This window comes from Capricornis sumatraensis, chromosome 2 (genome assembly GCF_032405125.1).
Source record: "Capricornis sumatraensis isolate serow.1 chromosome 2, serow.2, whole genome shotgun sequence".
Lineage (NCBI taxonomy): Eukaryota > Metazoa > Chordata > Mammalia > Artiodactyla > Bovidae > Capricornis > Capricornis sumatraensis.
Window position 1 is genome coordinate 59,138,434 of NC_091070.1, and position 19,782 is coordinate 59,158,215.

Genomic DNA, 19,782 nt, shown 5'->3' on the forward strand with positions numbered 1-19,782 from the left:
GCTGAGGCCATGTGAGATCAATACTACCTTGGATTAACTGCAAAGCAAATATCTAAAGACCTAACGATTATTAGGAAGGATTAGCTTCTGCAGACTCCTGCCTCCACCTCCTGCTGCCCTCCTTCTCTCTTTTTTTAGACAATTTGAATTGCTTTGGAATCTTAAAACATTAGTCATATCTCTCTGTTTAAGAGAAGATTACATACTATTACTTTGAAAAACCCTCTGGGGCTTTTAGTTTTTTAAGAAACTAGTCATCATCCAGAAGATGCTTTTATTATTAGTGAAGTTTTTAATGATTGAAATTAAATTTTTCAGCAGCAGTTTGAAAGAGCTTCACTTCAGTATTATGCAGTATTTTTTTCTATCTCTAATTATATAATACAAATATTCCAATAATATAGACTTCTATTTTCCCTTTAATATAAATAAGGAAAATATAAAAGGAAGATATTAAGGAGCATTTCTCAATGCAGAGGTGAGCAAGAACCTCTGAGAAAGAGTGAGGGTTACTGCCCCCAGGTGATTGCAGGATTTAGTCTATTTTCTCTGTGTACATATTTGGCACCCATAGAACCCCAAAGATCAAGGAGGTGCTCTAGCATGAGCTGGGGATTCTCAATCCCCCTAACAATTTCTAATCAGCACACCCAGATCAGTGAACAAACTAAACTAGCAGCTATAAGCCCAGTGGATAAAATCAGACTTAGTGACATAAACACCTTCAGTAAAAGACAGACAGACCTTTCAGTTTTCCATCAAAGTTTGGATTGGTAGCTACTTTTAGGCCAGGATGAGGTAGCAGAAAACAGGAAATTTTGGTGAAACAGGAATGGATGTGTTTTCGAACATTCTGGAGTTCTTCATGCTGGTTCCCTGAGACCTGTAGTAAATCATTCTGAAGTTTAAATGACTTTCAACACAAATTGAACTCCAAAAGAATTCTGTGGCATTTATATTTGCTATGTGTGGTCACAATGATAAAAAATGACATGACAGGGCTGATACTAAAAGTTTTGGGTCAATTTGCTACATAGCCACATTTAAGTATAGTATACATATGGCATTATTACTATAATTAACAAATGTCTACTCTTACTCAGAAGAGCCTTCCCATTTTTTAGTACAAATTAGTGGGATTTTACTCCAGCTAGTTCCTACAAATTCAAATTTTAATTCAAAGTATTCACAAAGACATGAATAGATCATAAGATATTCCTACCTTCTTTTCAGGAGGTACTCAAAGACAGCCTCTTGTCACTTGGTAGGTATACATTTAAATTCTAGAAAGACATCTGGATAGTTGGGTATTTACATACAAGCTAAACTGCCTCCTTTTTTCCTATGTATTAGACAGTTAATAGTACAAATTATCCTAAAAAATAACCATAGCCTAAAAAAGTAAGCTTAGAGATCCTGATTATCAAGAGTTCTTTTTTTAATCTCCATTTTTTTTCTGATTACTCATTAGGTATTTTTTTGGATATCTGTTCAACTATTGAACTATCACGACACAGTTAATAGCCTCCTCCTAATATCACATTCTGTGAACTACTAGCAAAATGTCCTAAGATTGACTTTGGGGATCTTAAAACTTAAATATTTTCTTAAATTGACTTTAAGCCTCTGCTAAAACATGAATCCAGATAGTTGTACTGTCAATCTTCAACTGATTTAACTCTTCAAATTAAAGATTTTATCTTTAGGAATAAATCATTGTTTTATAGATAGCTACAAAAGAACTCTTTTTCTGAATCATAATTATCGATAATATTTAAAATTGTAATTGACATTTTATTAAGTATCACTCTTAGTTTGTTCACAGAGATACTATGAAGGTCAAATGAGGTTGTGGGTATTGAGTATCTATTCAAGAAGTCACTCAACAAAAATAATTTTAGATCACTGTTGGGGAAATTTCATGCATCTAGACCGCTAACAAACCTTGAGGCGTTTTTCCAAGAATTTGGAGCCACCGTCAGATCCATATGAAAATTCGTATGGGAAGCTCCAATCTCGAACGAGAAATATCAGACTCTAAGAGACAATAAGAACAAAAGATTGATAAAGGAACTCTAAATTGCCTCCATCTGTTCTTTACTGAAATATATTAAATGATATTATTGCCATCTGAATAGTGTTCTTCTCCACATAAAGGAATTAAAAAGCAAACATAAAACCTAGGAAAGTTGTTTCTGAGCATTCACTCCTCTCTGAGATCATCCTACCTGTTTCCATTGAATGTGAATAGAAAGCTGCCCCCAAAATGACTAAGTTACATAGTGCCATTCAGCCAATTTGAGGCATCTCTGTCAGTTTTCAGGAAGCTTTCTATGAAGATTCAAGTTTTATTTGAAGAAAGTTTTCTCCTTCCATCTGTCTAAATATTTTTCCTCTATTACATCTGACCCCTTCTCTTCTTCGGGGGTTCTCATCATGCATACCTGGTAGGCAGAGGGGCGGGAATTCAGGTTTTGTGGGGCCTGAAAGTTATACAATCTGTGCAGGGGAGAGGGCTCAATAGGAAAAAGGTATAAAAATGGGCTAAAACATTGATATTTATTTACAATGAGAAAAATAATGAATTACAAACTTTAAAGCACTGACACCACAAACACATTTGTAAAAATCCAGAAAAATAACTAATATACCTTTTTTTTTTTAAGTTTTAAAACATTGTTAAGTTTAATGTTGGTACCCCATGTTCCAAGTATCAGTTGGTACAATTTACATCATGTCTTATACCACTTCATCTTTGCAAAGACACCATATACACACAGATACACAGTTAATAACTGAGAAATCATGGATCTTCTGATCTATACTTTCAAGTTTGTTCGATCGTGATACATCTGATAAGGATCATCAGCATACCAGTTTTGCCTCTTCCAGAAAGACGTCGTCATTTTATCTAAGAGCTTACTCTGGGTCTTATTGCAGAAGATAAATTCCCTTAAGCGTCTTCTTCTTGCAACCGTCTTTTTCCATAATTTTTTCTTATAACCAGCCTTCCTCCTTAGCCACAAGCCACTATGAAGTCGAAGAAACCTACAGATGACAGCTTTCACAGTCTTCCTCTTGCCTTTTCTCGAACTGCAGTATGTTACAGTTCTGACTGGTGGCTTCAGGTCGTTTGGGAGCAAGAGGGCCATTCTGTTGAGGACTGTGGCAGTCTGCCCACATGTCAGGCTTCTGACAGATGTGATCAGTCTGGGAGCAGAGGACACAACTGGTGTCTGAATATGACTGAAATGTCGGGAGGACAGTACAGAATTAAGACAGACATTCTTGGTGCAGTTTCGATAGGCTGAAGATGCCAAAATGTTCAGGGGCCGTAAAATTCCGGAGGCTGCTCTCACCGCACCAGCGAACACGGAGGCCGCCATCTTGCAACGCTACTAATATACCTTTGTAATACTTTTTTCTCCCACTTTTTGACTGCCAATGCTTTGATCACTTTTTTTTTTGATCACTTCTTCACATGACAATTTTGAAATATTTTCTGTTAGAAAGCTAATTCAGTATCTCCTCTAACAAGGTCAAAATTTTTATTGTAAAAATGTTTTTTATTGCTAATAGTTTAGAAATATTTCAGCTTTACAACTTGTTATTTATAATATTTCTTCATCTGTTAAATAGAGATAATAAGAGAGCCAGCCTCACAGGACTACTAAATGAAACAGTATACAGAAGACATTGCAAACAGTACCTGGTACAAAATGCTATGTTAGCTACTTGATTTGATTTTCATGGCCACATAGTATTTTAGCGCATGGATAGAACTAACTTATTTTGCATTCTCCTAGATGTTTTCCAGTTTTTCTAAGTACTATTCTAAGAAATGCATTGATAAACATCCCTGAAGCTGAGTATTTGTTTATATCCAGAAGGATTTTTATTAGGGACTGTGTTCCCCAAATTAGAACAATCATTAGAATCATTTGAGAGGCTTTTAAAAGTACAGAATTCTTGGGCCCCCCTCCATACCTATTGCAACCAGGGTAAGAGAAGCTTTCCTTTATCAAGTGCCTATTGTAAGTCAAGCACAATACCAGTATCACACACATGATGTATTTCATGCACTGCTGCCCCAGGAGAAGTTATAATTTATTATTAGTCTTTAAAGAGATATATAAAAATCACCTTCACCCGCCCCCCCAACCTGATGTTAATCAAGTAATTTTCCCAAAGCCACAAGGCCAGAGTGGAAGAGGTGGCATTTAAACTTGGGAAAATTCCTGCTGCACTGCCTCAAAATTAAGTATAGAACACATAGTTTACAATCTGACACATTAAACCATTCTTTTATAAGTTAGATTAAGTTATATTTCAATTTTAGTATCTGGAAAAATGCAGGAACTTGAGGGAAAAATTAGAATATTTTAATGAAATTAGCTATCTTTAAAAGTCTAAGTATTTACATCTCTGGGCTTCTAATTGAGCCTTTTAGTCTTGCCCATTAAAACTGATATCACTTTTAACTCTCTTTTAAGCTTTTCCATCCTTTCTTTCCCTTTACAGTTTATCTGTTGAAGAACCTACGAATCTGACCTGGAGAGATTTCCATAACCTGAACCTTGCTGACTGCATAGTCACAGGGCAGTTCAACATGTTCTTTCGTCCTCTGAATTTCCTACAAATTGGCAACTGGATACAGAGTCTTGATCTGACTCCGGTTTTACTTTTTGTCAAGACTCTATGAAGCAGAGTGTTCTTTTATAAGGAGGCACATAGTATATGATTATTTCTCCTTCGGTGAAGTTATGTTACCTTTGCTTAACTGAAGCTCATTCTTCAGGAGATTTCTCGTTAAGGGCTCATGGGAACAACATTCTTTGTATTCTTATGTGCTAATAACATTTTGTGTCCTTGATAAGTGAAAGTCAATTTTGCTGGATATAAAATCCTTAGCTCACATCTTTCCTTAAACAGGGACATGTCTTAGTTAGAATTATGGATGTTTCTTATTTCATTACAGTGTAAGCCCCCCTCTTCCCCATGTGTGTGTGTGTGTTCTGTGGATTCTTGTGGGGAAAGGAGAGATTCCTGTGGAGCAGAGCATTTAAAAATATCCATATACGCTATCTTTACATAGTCCACTATCTTTAGATAGATGTTCATTCTAGTCAACATTTTACATTTTTGTCAAAATACGATAATTTGTATTTAGAACATTTCTACCTAAAACATGCACTTTGAAAATAGAGGTTAGATAAGAAGCAGCTTTTGCAAAATAGAGGTTCGTGAATCAGGATAAATGAAACCAACTATGTGGATTTGGCTATATTTTGCATTTTTCTTGGAAGAGTTTAGTCTCTTTTCTTGGTCTTTTCACTGGGCATCTTCCCAAGTCAACCAAATGAGGACCATGTGTAGAATAGGATCAAAGATGAAGTCTTATTTTCTTAAATAAGTACTCTATATTCTACCTACCTCTAGTGTCAAATTCTAAGTTGCTTCCCTAATGCTCCCATCCAGTGCTGTGCTGGTATAAACTGGCTCTCCAACAACAACAACATGCCTTGATTTGTGGCATTTGACAATTTCTGCTGTGCAAATGTGCCTACCATGGCTGATTTCAAGCTACTAACAGTTTAATAACTGGCTTATGTAACTCCTGAATATTTACTAGTTAGCTCTCAAAGTGCTATAAGCCAGCTACAGTACACCCACTGTCCCCATCTCCTCCCCAAATAATTCATATGCTTTACATTTATCCTGTACAGAATGCTATGAATTTCAGTCCTTATTTCAAAATCCATCCATTGTTCCACGCTGCTGAATTTTGATTTGTTCATACATATAGGTAGAGATTTAAAAAGTCAAGAATACAGATTACTCTAACTTTCTCAGATAAAAATATCTGAAGTCATACTTTTAAAAAATAAATTAAATCCAGTCAGGCAACTGGGGAAAATGATGGACCTACACTTCACATATCCTTCAAGTGATCATAGGATGAAAATTATGAAAAACACTGTAACTTTTGTTTGGTTTCCTTTGAAGACCATTCAAAAGGAATGCTATAGCACCACTATTAGTGAAAAATGGAAAAAAATTCAAATGCTCAACAATTGGGAATGGTACATTATGGCATATTAATATATTACATAGCTATTAATATTACAAATGTGTGGAGTGTATCGATACATGTATTACATCAGTATAAAAAGGCTTACATGAAAAAATTATAATGAATTATAATGCTAAATTTATGTGCACATCCATTATTAATACATGAAAACACTCCCAAACTCCCAGGAAAAAACTGTTCTAGAGTCATGTAGCCAGTGAATACCTGAACTGGTTTAACCTATTTAATCAATCAATTTCAGTTTTAATTTCAGCTTCAGGTAGTAAGTAAACACTGGAACTCATTTTAAACCCTTCAAAGTAAGTAACACCTTACTTCAACCAACAGCCCACTGAAAGCCAACCAGTGACAGCTTCATACTTTAAAAGTCAGTCAAGTAGAAGAACCACCTCAGAAAACTGAGGCTATGTCAACCCATTGCTAACCTCTGTAACCAGACACAAAACATGCTTCTGTATTCAACAACAAAACAATAATTAAAAAACTGATGTCAACCCATTCTTGTCCCTGTAAACCATGAAAATCCAAGACAAAGCCCCCAACTCTACATAATAATCATTTGTTTTGCTCAATGAAACTCCCAAGTATAACTCTTTTACTAAATTAACCAATAAACTCAGCTCTGGTTTTGGTATCAGGTTTTGAGTGAAAGTCTCATCCTCCAACAATTCTGAAGTCCTACCGAGATAGTTCTGAACGCCCTCACTGGGCAGTATTCCCTATGAACCTCAGGTTACCATGTGTACTTTCCATGTCCCCTGTTCCCAAATTCCATCTGTCCTTGAAATTTACTTAGAGATGAATCTGCCTCAACAATGATAAAATCTGAGTTCTAATTTGTTTCACTGAGCTCTTGCTGCTGATTAATTTGTTATCCTAGAATTTTTGTTATCAGAGGCAAAGACCTGTCTTAAGTAGTAACCAGATTAATCAGGATGCCCCCAAAACTAATGGTTGGAGGTCTGTTAAACCAGCAACAAATTTATGCAAAAGTAGTCAGTCAAATTTTGCCTTGGGTTCTCTACAACACTTAGAGACCATTCTCATTCTTGTCAATTTGCAAACTACTTTGTTTAGTCCATAATGTAGGATCAATGACTATCAGATTATTGAATGTACGTAGCACTTAGCAGCAGCAGCAGCAGCAGCAGGAGCAGCAGCACTGTTCTAACACTTGCAGGAGGACCCAGGTGCTTTTCATAAGCACACAATTTGAGCAACTTGTTTGTTACAGGCTTGTGTATATCAAGGCTACAATCTTCTCCTGGAAGAATTTCTGCTTCCTATTTGTACTGCATTACAATCCTAATATTTGCATTTACAATAATAAATTACCCTTAAAAATTTAGAATAACATTGTGTTAAGCTTCGGACATGTCAAAACAAATAATAAAGATGTTCTATACAGCAAAAAAGACACAGATGTGTATAGCGGACTTTTGGCCTCAGAGGGAGAGGGAGAGGGTGGGATGATTTGGGAGAATGGCATTGAAACATGTATACTATCATGTAAGAATCGAATCACCAGTCTATGTCCGATGCAGGATACAGCATGCTTGGGGCTGGTGCACGGGGATGACCCAGAGGGATGTTGTGGCGAGGGAGGTGGGAGGGGGGTTCATGTTTGGGATCGCATGTACACCCGTGGTGGATTCATGTCAATGTATGGCAAAACCAATACAGTATTGTAAAGTAAAATAAAGTAAAAATAAAAATTAAAAAAAATAAAGATGTTCTATAACAATGAAGATAAAATAAAAAACACTCATTCTTTAGCTTCTTTCATTAGTAAACTGAGGCCTCAAAACAAACTGCTGACTCCGGAAGACTCAATTTCACTCTCTAACCTTCTGAAATTTACCCTACTGACAGTGTATCTCTCTCTGCTCAGTTTTATCTTCACCAATCACTTCACTTCTTCAATATCTTCTTTTTCTTCCTCTGACCTCCTGAACCATTTCCTTAGTGATTTTTGCAGGAAAGTAGTAGTCATATTGCCCCAACTGCTTAAAACTACTATATCTGAAGACTGTTGTATAGAAGTTGAATTTAAACACTGGCCTTGGTTATAAGGAATTTCTTTTAGCACAGGAAGACAGAAATTTGCTGCAGAATTCAGGATCCTGTTGCTTAGTATCCTGAATTATGAGTTATTTTCCAACTAAGTTCACTTAATTATTAGTCCCTCTTGTTAGGTTGGAAAAAAATTGTTAGGTTAGAAAAAATTGGTTAAAAGCAATAAAAAGACCAGGAGAGCATTTAAATATCCCAGCTCATCATAAAAAAAAACAAGAATAAAAATTGTAATAGCCTTTCAAGGGCAAGAAATATAGAAAAACACAACACAAGGCCATTTCAGATTTTCTCTGAGATGAATTGGACATCGATTAAAAATTGTGAACAAAACAAGGATGAATCAATAGGAAACTTTAAAAATAGACTTCAGGAAAATCTCAAACAATACTCTCAGTACTTAAATAGCCAAAATAAAGGGAACATTGTCTTCCCTTTTAAAATGGGCTCAGAGGAGAACAGGACGACAGCAGATGAGATGGTTTGATGGCATCACCAACTCAATGGACATAGGTTTGGGTGAACTCCAAGAGTTGGTGATGGGCAGGGAGGCCTGATGTGCTACGGTTCATGGGGTTGCAAAGAGTCGGACACGACTGAGTGACTGAACTGAACAGACATAAAATACAGGAATCAAAAAAAAAAACTTGAAAGAGAAATCATCAGCTTAAAAATTTACACTTTATGGCTGGCATTTCAGACAGGGGACACCTATAGATACTTTAGGGACACCTATAGATACTTTAAGCAGAAAATCTGCTGAAAGAACCAAAGTTTCATATTAGCTAAAGATACCTACACTGTACATGATTAAAAAAGAAACTGAAGAATCTCTTTGAGTAAAAGTTTCCAAGGATACAGACAGAAAAATGAGAGAATAATCTGTAACAGTCCAGACTGTTGGTGGTGGTATTTAGTTGCTGAGTCCTGTCAGACTCTTTTTTGACCCCAAGGACTGCAGCCCCGTCACACTCCTTGTCCATGGGATTTCCCAAGTAAGAATACTGGAGTGGGTTGCCACTGCCTTCTGCAGGGGATCTTCCCAGCCCAGGGACTGAACCCACATTTCCTGCATTGGCAGGTGGGTTCTTTATCACTGAGCCACCAGGGAAGCCTCAGTCCAGATTAACCCCTTCCAAATTATCATAAATCTTGATTTTTTATACATATAAAAAGATTAGGTCATGTTGCTGCTGCTGCTGCTGCTAAGCTGCTTCAGTCGTGTCTGACTCTGTGCGACCCCATAGACGGCAGCCCACTAGGTTACTCTGTCCCTGGGATTCTCCAGGCAAGAACACTGGAGTGGGTTGCCTTTTCCTTCTCCAATGCATGAAAGTGAAAAGTGAAAGTGAAGTCACTCAGTCACGCCCAACTCTTAGCGACCCCATGGACTGCAGCCTACCAGGCTCCTCCGTCCATGGGATTTTCCAGGCAAGAGTACTGGAGTGGGTTGCCACTGCTTTCTCCAGGGGATCTTCCCAGCCCAGGGATCAAACCCACATTTCCTGCATTGGCAGGTGGGTTCTTTATCACTGAGCCACCAGGGAAGCCTCAGTCCAGATTAACCCCTTCCAAATTATCATAAATCTTGATCTTTTATACATATAAAAAGATTAGGTCATGGCAGTTATTAAATCAACAACAGGGTCAATATCCAAGACTCAATGTCTCTTATGGCCTATTTCTTGATCCAATAGTCACAGCTTATCCTCCCTGGCTCAGAGCAGCTGCAGTCTTGTCTAACTACTTGAAGCCTCTACAGATTATGTACTAGGACCACCTTTAACTCTGATGATACCACATACAAACTGTTGCTAACTGAGAACATCTCACTCTTTTCTGTTAGTCTTAACTAATTAAATGTGCTATCTTTTTAATTATAAACCATCAATGTAATACTTTCAATTCAGAAATTCTACTACCTTTTTCCATTGAAAAAGAACTTTATGATTGTGTTTCTGCAGTTCAAGAAGGGGCCATGCCCAGTATAAGCATTTTAGACACTCTCATATCAATTTTTGACTTAAACTGTTTGTTCATGGGTCTTATCTTAAAAATGTAAAGAGGTAATACTAGGCAGGATATGTAATAGTTACACCAAATCTTGAATCCAGGTTATCCAATTTTGGGTCCAATAAGTTTATTTGTATGCAAACTATACATAATCCTAAATATACATATAATGTCATAATTAGCAAGCATTAATTAAATGTCTGCTGTATATAAAGTAGGTGGTGTGTGTATACTCGGTCATGTCTGACACTTTGGAACACCATGGAGTGTAGCCTGCTAGGCTCTTCTGTCCCTGGAATTTTCCAGGCAAGAATATTAGAGTGGGTTGCCATTTCCTACTCCAAGGTATCTTCCCAACCTAAGGATAGAACCTGTCTCTCCTGAGTCTCTTGCATTAGGAGACAGATTCTTTACCACTGAGCCACCTGGGAAGCCTAAAAAGTAGGGGGTCTAGACTAAAAAAAATTAACTGCAAAGGTCCTGCTCTTAACATATTTATAATTTAGCTAGCGGGATGGGAATTGCACATTCAACCAACTATAAGACCACAAGCTATAGTTCAGTAAGCACCTAGCATCAGAAAGAGGAAGAGAGGCATTAAGGGGTGGTGGTGAAATGCAAGGGCTTTGAGCCTGTGGCCTAGGTTGAAGGCCAGCTCTGCAACTTAAAGATACATGTGGCCTAGGACAAGTTTCTTAACTACTCTAAGCCTCGGTGTTTCCCCATCAGTTAAAAAAAAATAGAAAGGAATAAAGGAGGAGTAACAACATTACTTATTTCATATAACTATAATGAACATTCATGTGAATCATGTAAGAAATATACAGAGCACGGGGCCTGGCACAAAAATAAGAGTTCAATAAAATATTATTATGTAGGTCTCCCAGACATTTTATGAATCTACATAAGGACACTGGGGGAATCCTGATCTATACCATGGACCTAATTCTGAGTAGCCAGATGAATATTTTATTCTAATTTCATACAATTTTCAGATTACCTAAATCGCTCTCTGGACAGAACATGCGATAAGGCACCTTTCTCAAACTGCTGTCCTTTTCCTCAGCCCCACCAAGAGAATGTCTTTTCCTTTCACTTACAGCCCAAGCAGCCAAATAACAGCTTCTCATTTTCTCGGTGAAATCATGGATTTCTCTGGTATGAACTTGGCAGTTGCAGTCATCATAGATATTTGACCAAGGATGTTTTGTTTTGAAATTCTGAAGTAGCTGAAATCACTATCAAAGTTTATTCCAGAGAGGAACACTCAAATCATGGGAATAAAGGGTCCTTAAATATAAGTAAACCACTGTAACATAATTCCTGATTTGCCATATGTAGGACCAGTTTGGACAGGAAACTGAGAAACAGAAGGTTTATCCTAATATATTAGTACATTATCATAAGCTTCCTCTACTATTATTTTCTAGCAATCTTCAGTTTAAAATTGGAATGGAGATATCTGCTCACCAATAACTACAGCTCCACTGAAAGGAACATGAAGAATTAAGTCCCACTCTTATTTCATAAAGAGAATTCAAATTGTTTTTTTCCCAGCTTTTGTGAGACATAATTGACATATAACACACTGTGTACATTTAAGGTCTGCAATGTGATTATTCAATACAAATATATATTATGAAATGATTACTACAATTGGGGTAGCAAACACCTCTGTTGCCTTAGTTATGACCTGTGTATACAGGTATGTGGTGAATCTATTCCAAAGGTTTAGGGTATTGATGGGCTGCTAAGCATACAAAAATGATTAATAAAAATGCTATGGGAGAAAATTGGGATGAATTAGTCTGTTTCTTCTGTGTTAGCCACACAACCTAAATACTGATAGCACTCTTACCAATCTATCTCAGGGCATCATGCCATAGAGAGGTTCAGGAATAACTGGGTATACTCAGGGCTTTGGCTTAAAGGGACCAGGGTTCAGGAATATTGTGGCTTGTATCAATATTTACACTTACTGAAGACTAAACTGATTACAGTCAGCTCCTGTAGACTTATTTACAAAGATACCCACCATAGAAATGCCACTGGGAAATTACTGATATCTACAAAACTGGCTAAAGAGAACCTTGAGATTACACATTAGTAAACTGGGAGATGTTCCACTTCTTTGGAGCCTATATAATTAGAGGACATGAAATGGTTACACAGTAAACTTCTAGGCTGTTGTAGCCAACAGGCATATTTAATAATATAACATTAAGGCTTCTTTAGTTCAGTTCAGTTGCTCATTCCTGTAGGACTCCTTGCAACCATGCGGACTGCATGCCATGCCTCCCTGTCCGTCACCAACTCCTGGAGTCCACCCAAACCCATGTCCATTGAGTTGGTGATGCCATCCAACCATCTCATCCACTGTCGTCCCGTTCTCCTCCTGCCTTCAATCTTTCCCAACATCAAGGTCTTTTCCAATGAGTCAGTTCTTCGCATGAGGTGGCCAAAGTATTGGAGTTTCAGCTTCACCATCAGTCCTTCCAATGAACACCCAGGACTGATCTCCTTTAGGATGGACTGGTTGGATCTCCTTGCAGTCCAAGGGACTCTCAAGAGTCTTGTCCAACACCAAAGTTCAAAAGCATCAATTCTTCAGTGCTCAGCTTTATAGTCCAACTCTCACATTCATACATGATCACTGGAAAAACCATAGCCTTGACTAGATGGACCTTTGTTGGCAAAGTAATGTCTCTGCTTTTGAATATGCTGTCTAGGCTGGTCATAGCTTTTCTTCCAAGGAGTAAGTGCCTTTTAATTTCATGGCTGCAGTCACCATCTGCAGTGATTTTGGAACCCAGAAAAATAGTCCGTCACCATTTCCATTGCTTCCCCATTTATTTGTCATGAAGTGAAGGGACTGGATGCCATGATCTTGGTTTTCTGAATGTTGAGTTTTAAGCCAACTTTTTCACTCTCCTCTTTCATTTCATCAAGAGGCTATTTAGTTCTTCTTCACTTTCTGCCATAATGGTGGTGTCACCTGTGTACCTGAGGTTATTGATATTTCTCCCGGCAATCTTGATTCTAGCTTGTGCTTCTTCCAGCCCAGCATTTCGCATGATGTACTCTACATATAACTTAAATAAGCAGGGTGACAATATACAGCCTTGATGTACTCCTTTCTCGAATTGGAACCAGCCTGTCTTTCCATGTCCAGTTCTAACTGTTGCTTCCTGACCTGCATACAGATTTCTCAAGAGACAGGTCAGGTCTTCTGGTATTCCCATCTCTTTCAGAGTTTTCCACAGTTTTTTGTGATCCACACAGTAAGGCTTTTGCATAGTCAATAAAGCAAAAGTAGATGTTTTTCTGGAACTCTCTTGTTTTTATGACGATCCAACAGATGTTGGCAATTTGATCTCTGGTTCCTCTGCCTTTTTCTAAATCCAGCTTGAACATCTGGAAGTTCACGGTTCATGTACTGTTTGTTTAAGCCTGGCTTGGAGAATTTTGAGGTGGACTTCTTAGAGCCCACCTTCCATTCTATTGGTGAATCCTTTTCAGCTTAGGCCTAACATCAAACTTCCTGTTATCATGACATTATAGAACAAGTGAAAACCCTCTCCACCATGTCAGTCTAGCAGAGTTGAGAGGACACGAGTGACAAGCACACAGAGAAAGCTGGAAAGCCACACAAATGGAAAATCAGCCTTTCCTTGGGTAACAAGTAACTAATGGCTGACCGCTGAGCACAGAACATTAGAGGAAGACAGTCTTGCCTGGTATTGAAAAACAGTCCATAAACAGTTCATTCAATGTGCACTTCAAACAATGTCTAACAATCGGAAAAATTCCTAATAGAGATTTTGACCCAAGGATGTAATCATCTCGTTGTAGAGCTATATGGGACCTGGTGTGCCCTATAACCAAGGAAGAAAAATTCATAGGCCCAAGTACAGACAAATCTCCCACCATACCTCATGAGGTATTTTTTTATCAGGTCCTTACAGAAAACTGGAAATTATTTTCTAATGTCCCTGTCAAATATTTATGGGTATTACATGTTTAAATTAGTGGAAATGTATTCATTCTCAACCAAACCTCTTGAAGTCCTAAGACAGAGGAGCTAAAGAACCAAGTTCTTTTAATTATTTTTAAAGAACAGTTACATTAATGAGGTAGCTCTTGCTGGACTGTTATACTTAAGATTCAAGTGCTCACAGTGAGCAAGACAAGTGGGAAAGTAATTCATGTCAGAGAATGCTATGTCTTAATATGAATTTACTTCTTGAGTGTACTAAATAGTCTATAGCTGGCTTTTATAGGCTCCCTTGGAAGACTTATTAAAATTTGAGGAATTTTACAAGTCAGGAAACAGCATGTCAGTAGCCTGCAATTGGCCACAGTAAAAGTATTTACACCACAGAAATCAGCAAATGCTACTATCAGACCCACCTCCCCCTTCTCTCTAGCCAGTTACAAACACTAACCAGCACACCACTGGCTAAACTTAACACTTCAAAGGTGCTTTTAAACTGAATCCGCTTTTAGTTCTCTTTCCAAAAACATAGTTTTAAAATGCAATTATAGATATTTTGTTTGTTTGGTATAAATTGACTTTTGGTTTAAAAACCAAATTAATCTGTTAATTCAGCTATTCATTTCATTGGCTAATTGCCCTCTCTATTGCTGCCTAAGACAGATCTTGTTTATTATTTACAGCTTCACTCTGTTTCAGAGTTAAGAATTCTATTTTAAATTTGTCAAATTTAATTAATAATAAATTGTTATTTTAAAGATATCACTGCCCATCACTTTATTTTCTCAGGCAGTATTTAAAATTTCTCCACAGTTTTATCCAAACAAATACAACTGCTATTTTCTCAGAGGAAGAGGATAGGAACAGTGACCAGCTAAAAAAACTGCTGAATTAAACTTTTATTTAAAAGTTATTTTATTTCAGAATTTTTTATATTTTTTCTAATTTAAATGTGAATCATTTTGCTGATATCTTAAATGTTGTTCTGTGATTCGAGTATATTTACATTTTGTCTTTTAATTTCATGAGGTATAATATTTTTGTTTTGAATTTGGTTGTTTTAATCTTAAATTATTAAATAGCTTTGGAAGCCACTTTTACTATTTAATTAGTTTCTAATTTCAATTTCAGATACTTAGATTTATAAGTCAAAACCTGTTCAGAAGTCAGTGTTGACTCATTCAATCATAATTTTTTCTTTTGTAATGCCAACAGTTTACAAACAAGTGGTAATTGCCAAGTTTTTTCTATTGTTTGTTTTCAATTCATTGTTTTTTGTTAGTTTTGTTTTACCAAAGGCCTGTTTGCCTATCGATCTATCCATCATCCATCTATCCATCAACAGAGCACTGGTTGGTTCTTTTGGTTTCAGTTTATCTAGCCAAGCATAAGAAGCAGTGACACCTGCTGGTAAGACTGAAAACGCCTTTCCAGAATTACTACGGAGTTACCCAATATATGCCAGTGAGTTCTGAGGTAGCAAGTTCAGAGAAGAGAAAAATGAAAGCAAATAGCCCAATTATTTATACAATACCTTCAACTATTAACATGACAAATTATTTTTAAAAAGACAACAGAGTCCAATAGGTATTATAAACCACACAGGAGACTGTAAGCAGCGATTCATTTCATTGTACCTCAACTCCTCTCCCCACCTGCTTCAGATGGGGAATGAAAGTTGCTCCAGATCTCAGAGGAGAGACTCACCCTCCTTCACTCACAGCATACCAGCATCTTTCCATGCAAAGGTCCCTTTTTTTGTTTTACTTTATCATATTTTCCCCAGATTCCCACTCCCATCAACTGTCTGCTCTCAACCACACTCACTCTAACATAAATTATTTTGCATATGTAGAAGTTTTTAATAATCACAAATAGTATCATGTTATAGAACTTGAACTTTTCCCCTATTAATTTAGTATAAATTTTAATACTTTAGTCACATTACTTATACTTTAGGTTCATTGCCTTTGGATGTTGCAAAATATTTCAGAGTATGTCTTTCACCCTATTTTATGTATCCGTTCTTCAAGTGATGGACACCTGTGCTGCCTACAACTTCCTGCTACTACAGATCTATGAATTCTACAGTGAGTATCCTTATATATTTTCCCTGCTCCACAGAATGGCTACTACAAGCTGCACTTATTGACCAATAGGGTCTGAGTGTTCCCATTTATCCAAATACTAGCTATCATTTGGTATTTATCCCCATGTTCCACTTTTTGCCTATCTAATGAGTATAAAAATGGTATCTCGTTATTTTAATTTTTAACTGATTATCAATAAGACTTAACATTCCTTAAAAAATGTGTTAGTCATTCAGGTTTCCTTTCTTTTAACTGCCTAACTTTTAAATTAAGTTCAGTTTATCATTTTTTCATGGTTTGGGATTTTTTAAGACTTTTTTTAGAATAGTAAAACTGAGAGGAAGGTACAAAGATTTGCCATAAATATACCACCTGCCCTGACACATGCATAGCCTCTCCTACTATCAACATCATTCACCAGAATAGCATCTTTTTTTAAACCAAGAATAAAACTACACTGATATCATAATCACTCAAAGTCCATAGCTTCTTTGAAAGTGAAAGTTGCTCAATCGTGTCTGACTCTTTACGAACCCATAGGAATAGTCCATGGAATTCTCTAGGCCAGAATACTAGAGTGGGTAGCCTTTCCCTTCTCCAGGAGATCTTCCCAACCCAGGGATCAAACCCAGGTCTCCTGCATTGCAGGCAGATTCTTTACCAGCTGAGCCACCAGGGAAGCCCAAGAATACTGGAGTAGGTCGCCTATTCCTTCTCCAGGGGATCTTCCCGACCCAGGAATCAAACTGGGATTTCCTACATTGCAAGCGGATTCTTTACCAACTGAGCTATCAGGGAAGCCCATAGCTTATTTTAGGATTTGCTCTAAGTATTGCTCATTCTATGAGTTTGGACAAATGTCATTATATATAATGACATATATCCATCATTATATCTTAAGAGTATTTTCACTTCCCCCCAATTCCTCTCCGCTCTGCCTGTTCATTTCTCTGTCCCTCATGCTATACCCCTGGTGCACCCCAAACCACCCCAAAATAATCTCTTCATTGTCTCCATAGTTTTGCCTCTTCCAGAGTACCATATAGTTGGAATCATACAGTGTACAGTCTTTTCAGATTGGTTTCTTTTGTTTAGTAATACGCATTTAAGATTTCTCTCTGTCTTTCTTCCCTGGTAGCTCAGATGGTAAAGAATCCATCTGCAATGCAGGAGAGCTGGATTCAATCCCTGGTTTGGGAAGATCCCCTGGAGAAGGGAATAGCAACCCACTCCAGTATTCTTGCCTGGAGAATTCCATGGACATGGGAGCCTGGCGGGCTACAGTCCATGGGATTGCAAAGAGTTGGACACAACTGAGTGAACACTTTATGTCTTTTTGTGGCTGAGAGCTTATTTTTTTTTCTTGCTGAATAACATTCTGTCGTTTGGATGTACCACAGTTTATATATCTATTCAACTACTGAAGGACATCATGGTTGCTGTCAAGTTTTGGCAATTATGTATAAAGCTGCTACAAACATCTGTGTGGAGATTTTGTGTGGATGTACGTTTTCAACTCCTTTGGGTAACTATGATCATTGGATTGTATAGTAAGAGTATCTTTAGTTTTTTAATGAATCACCAAACTATCTTTGAAAGTGGCTGTACCATTTCCCATTCCCACCATAAATGTACGAGAGTTCCTGTTGCTCTACAGCCTCATTTGCAGAATATGCGATGCTGTCAGTGCTATGGAATTTGGCCATTCTCACAGGTGTGTATTGGTTCCTTTGCCAGCTTTCGATGGGCATCCAATTCTTAACTGCAATACTTCCTTGCACATTCTATACATTAATCCCTTGTTGACTTTTGACACTGTTAGTACCTTCTACCAATCCAGCCACTTTGTTTAGAGTCTTCTGATAAACACAAATACTCTATTCTGATACAGTAATATCCATCAATTTTTCACTACATTTTTTGCTGGGGGAGTCTTAGTGAATAAATGTTTCTTCACACCAGATCAGAAGGATATTCTCCAATATTTTATTCTATTAACTTTATACTTTTAAATTCCTTATTTAGTTTTTTAATACAATTGGGGAATCCCTTCCATATATGGTGTTCAGTAGAAATTCAATTTTTTTCTTCAAAAAGTGAGTTCATTTTTCCAAACCCTCATTTCCCACTGGTTTATGATGTGAACACTAATGAATGCAAAGTTTCCATATATAGAGAGATATTTCTGAACGCTATTTAGTTTCATCAGGTTTTTTCCCTCATATCTGTGCAGAATCGCACCATTTTCATTGCTATGGTTCTCTAGTATGTATTCAATCCCCCAATTTGGATTTTCTTTTTAAAAACTGAATTAAAAGAGAACTTCATTTTTCCAGATAAGTTATAGAAAAATGTGTTGCATTTCTCAAAAAATTCTGTTATAGTTTTAATTGCACTGAGTTTATTGGTTAATTTGGGGAAAATTAGATTCTCCACAACATTAAATCATCCCATCTGGAATCATACTATATCTCTCTGGCTTATAAAAATTTTTATTTATGATCTTTAATGAAATTTTGAAAATATTTTCTCCATAAAGGTTTTTATTTTTTGGATTTTTCTACTTAACTATCAAAGTTTTTTCTTTCCTTTTTTTTTTTTTTTTTGCTATTGTGAATGGAGAAAGAAACATGACTCTCTCAATTAATATACCTGGTTATAGTCTCCAGGAAACTCTAATAAGAATTTATCATCATTTAATACCCACTCACCTGAAATGGCTTCAGAAATGTTTCTTCCATTGCCAGCCTGCCATATTCCGTGAAAAGCTACAAGGAAAATCACACACCCGCACACACACACACACAAAGAAAGAAAACTTCAGTATCTTCTTGGCTTTCTTTCACTAATTTTTTGCTTTAGCTATAACATAATACTATATTATTAAGACTGCAATAATCATTTTAAGTAACTAAGTATTAGATTAAGTAGAGCTATAGTAATCATATGTTTTAAAATTAAAGACATAGAATACATTTTAAAATGAAGTTTCCATTTAAAGATAGCACCTTTTATATCTAGAATGTAGGACAATTTTTTTGTGGGGAAGATAAAAGACAAAGAAACATGTGAAATGACCTTTGAAGGCAAAACTTGCATAGATTAGACCAGAGAGCTATAAACTAAGTAGGATAATTTACAAAAATTGTTGCTTGCGGAAATTTAATGGCACAACGGCCTCGATTATTACAAAGGCATATAGGTGTCTGAGCAAGCTCCGGGAGATAGTACAGGACCAGTAAGCCTGGTGTGCAAAGCCTGGTGTGGAAGTCCATAGGGTCGCAAAGAGTCGGACACGACTTAGCGACTGAATGACAATAACAACAGACATTTGGTTTAAAAGTGAAGAATCAAATAAATCACCTTTTATTTTTTATCACTCTGAATTGAGAGGTACTGTATCATTTTGTTTCGCCAGAAATGTAAGGCTTTAGAGAAGATAGACTTGAGGTGGTCCCTGTGATTGGGCCTCTGGTGAAAGTTCTGTTCAGACTGGCCAAGTGGGTTTCCCAATATGT

The 19,782-nt window shown here is 36.9% G+C and overlaps 1 protein-coding gene and 1 pseudogene across 1 annotated transcript in view; both read right to left on the reverse strand.

Moving 5' to 3' along the window:
- Window positions 1–19,782, reverse strand: part of ATL1 (atlastin GTPase 1) — a 73,188-nt gene that overhangs the window by 15,642 nt on the left and 37,764 nt on the right. The window contains exons 6-8 of the mRNA XM_068992601.1: window positions 18,976–19,032; window positions 1,945–2,037; window positions 745–883 (exon numbers count right to left, since the gene is read on the reverse strand). Coding sequence (XP_068848702.1) covers window positions 745–883; window positions 1,945–2,037; window positions 18,976–19,032 — 289 coding nt within the window. The remainder of the gene's footprint in view (window positions 1–744; window positions 884–1,944; window positions 2,038–18,975; window positions 19,033–19,782) is intronic.
- On the reverse strand, window positions 2,820–3,386 carry LOC138074359 (large ribosomal subunit protein bL35m pseudogene; annotated as a pseudogene).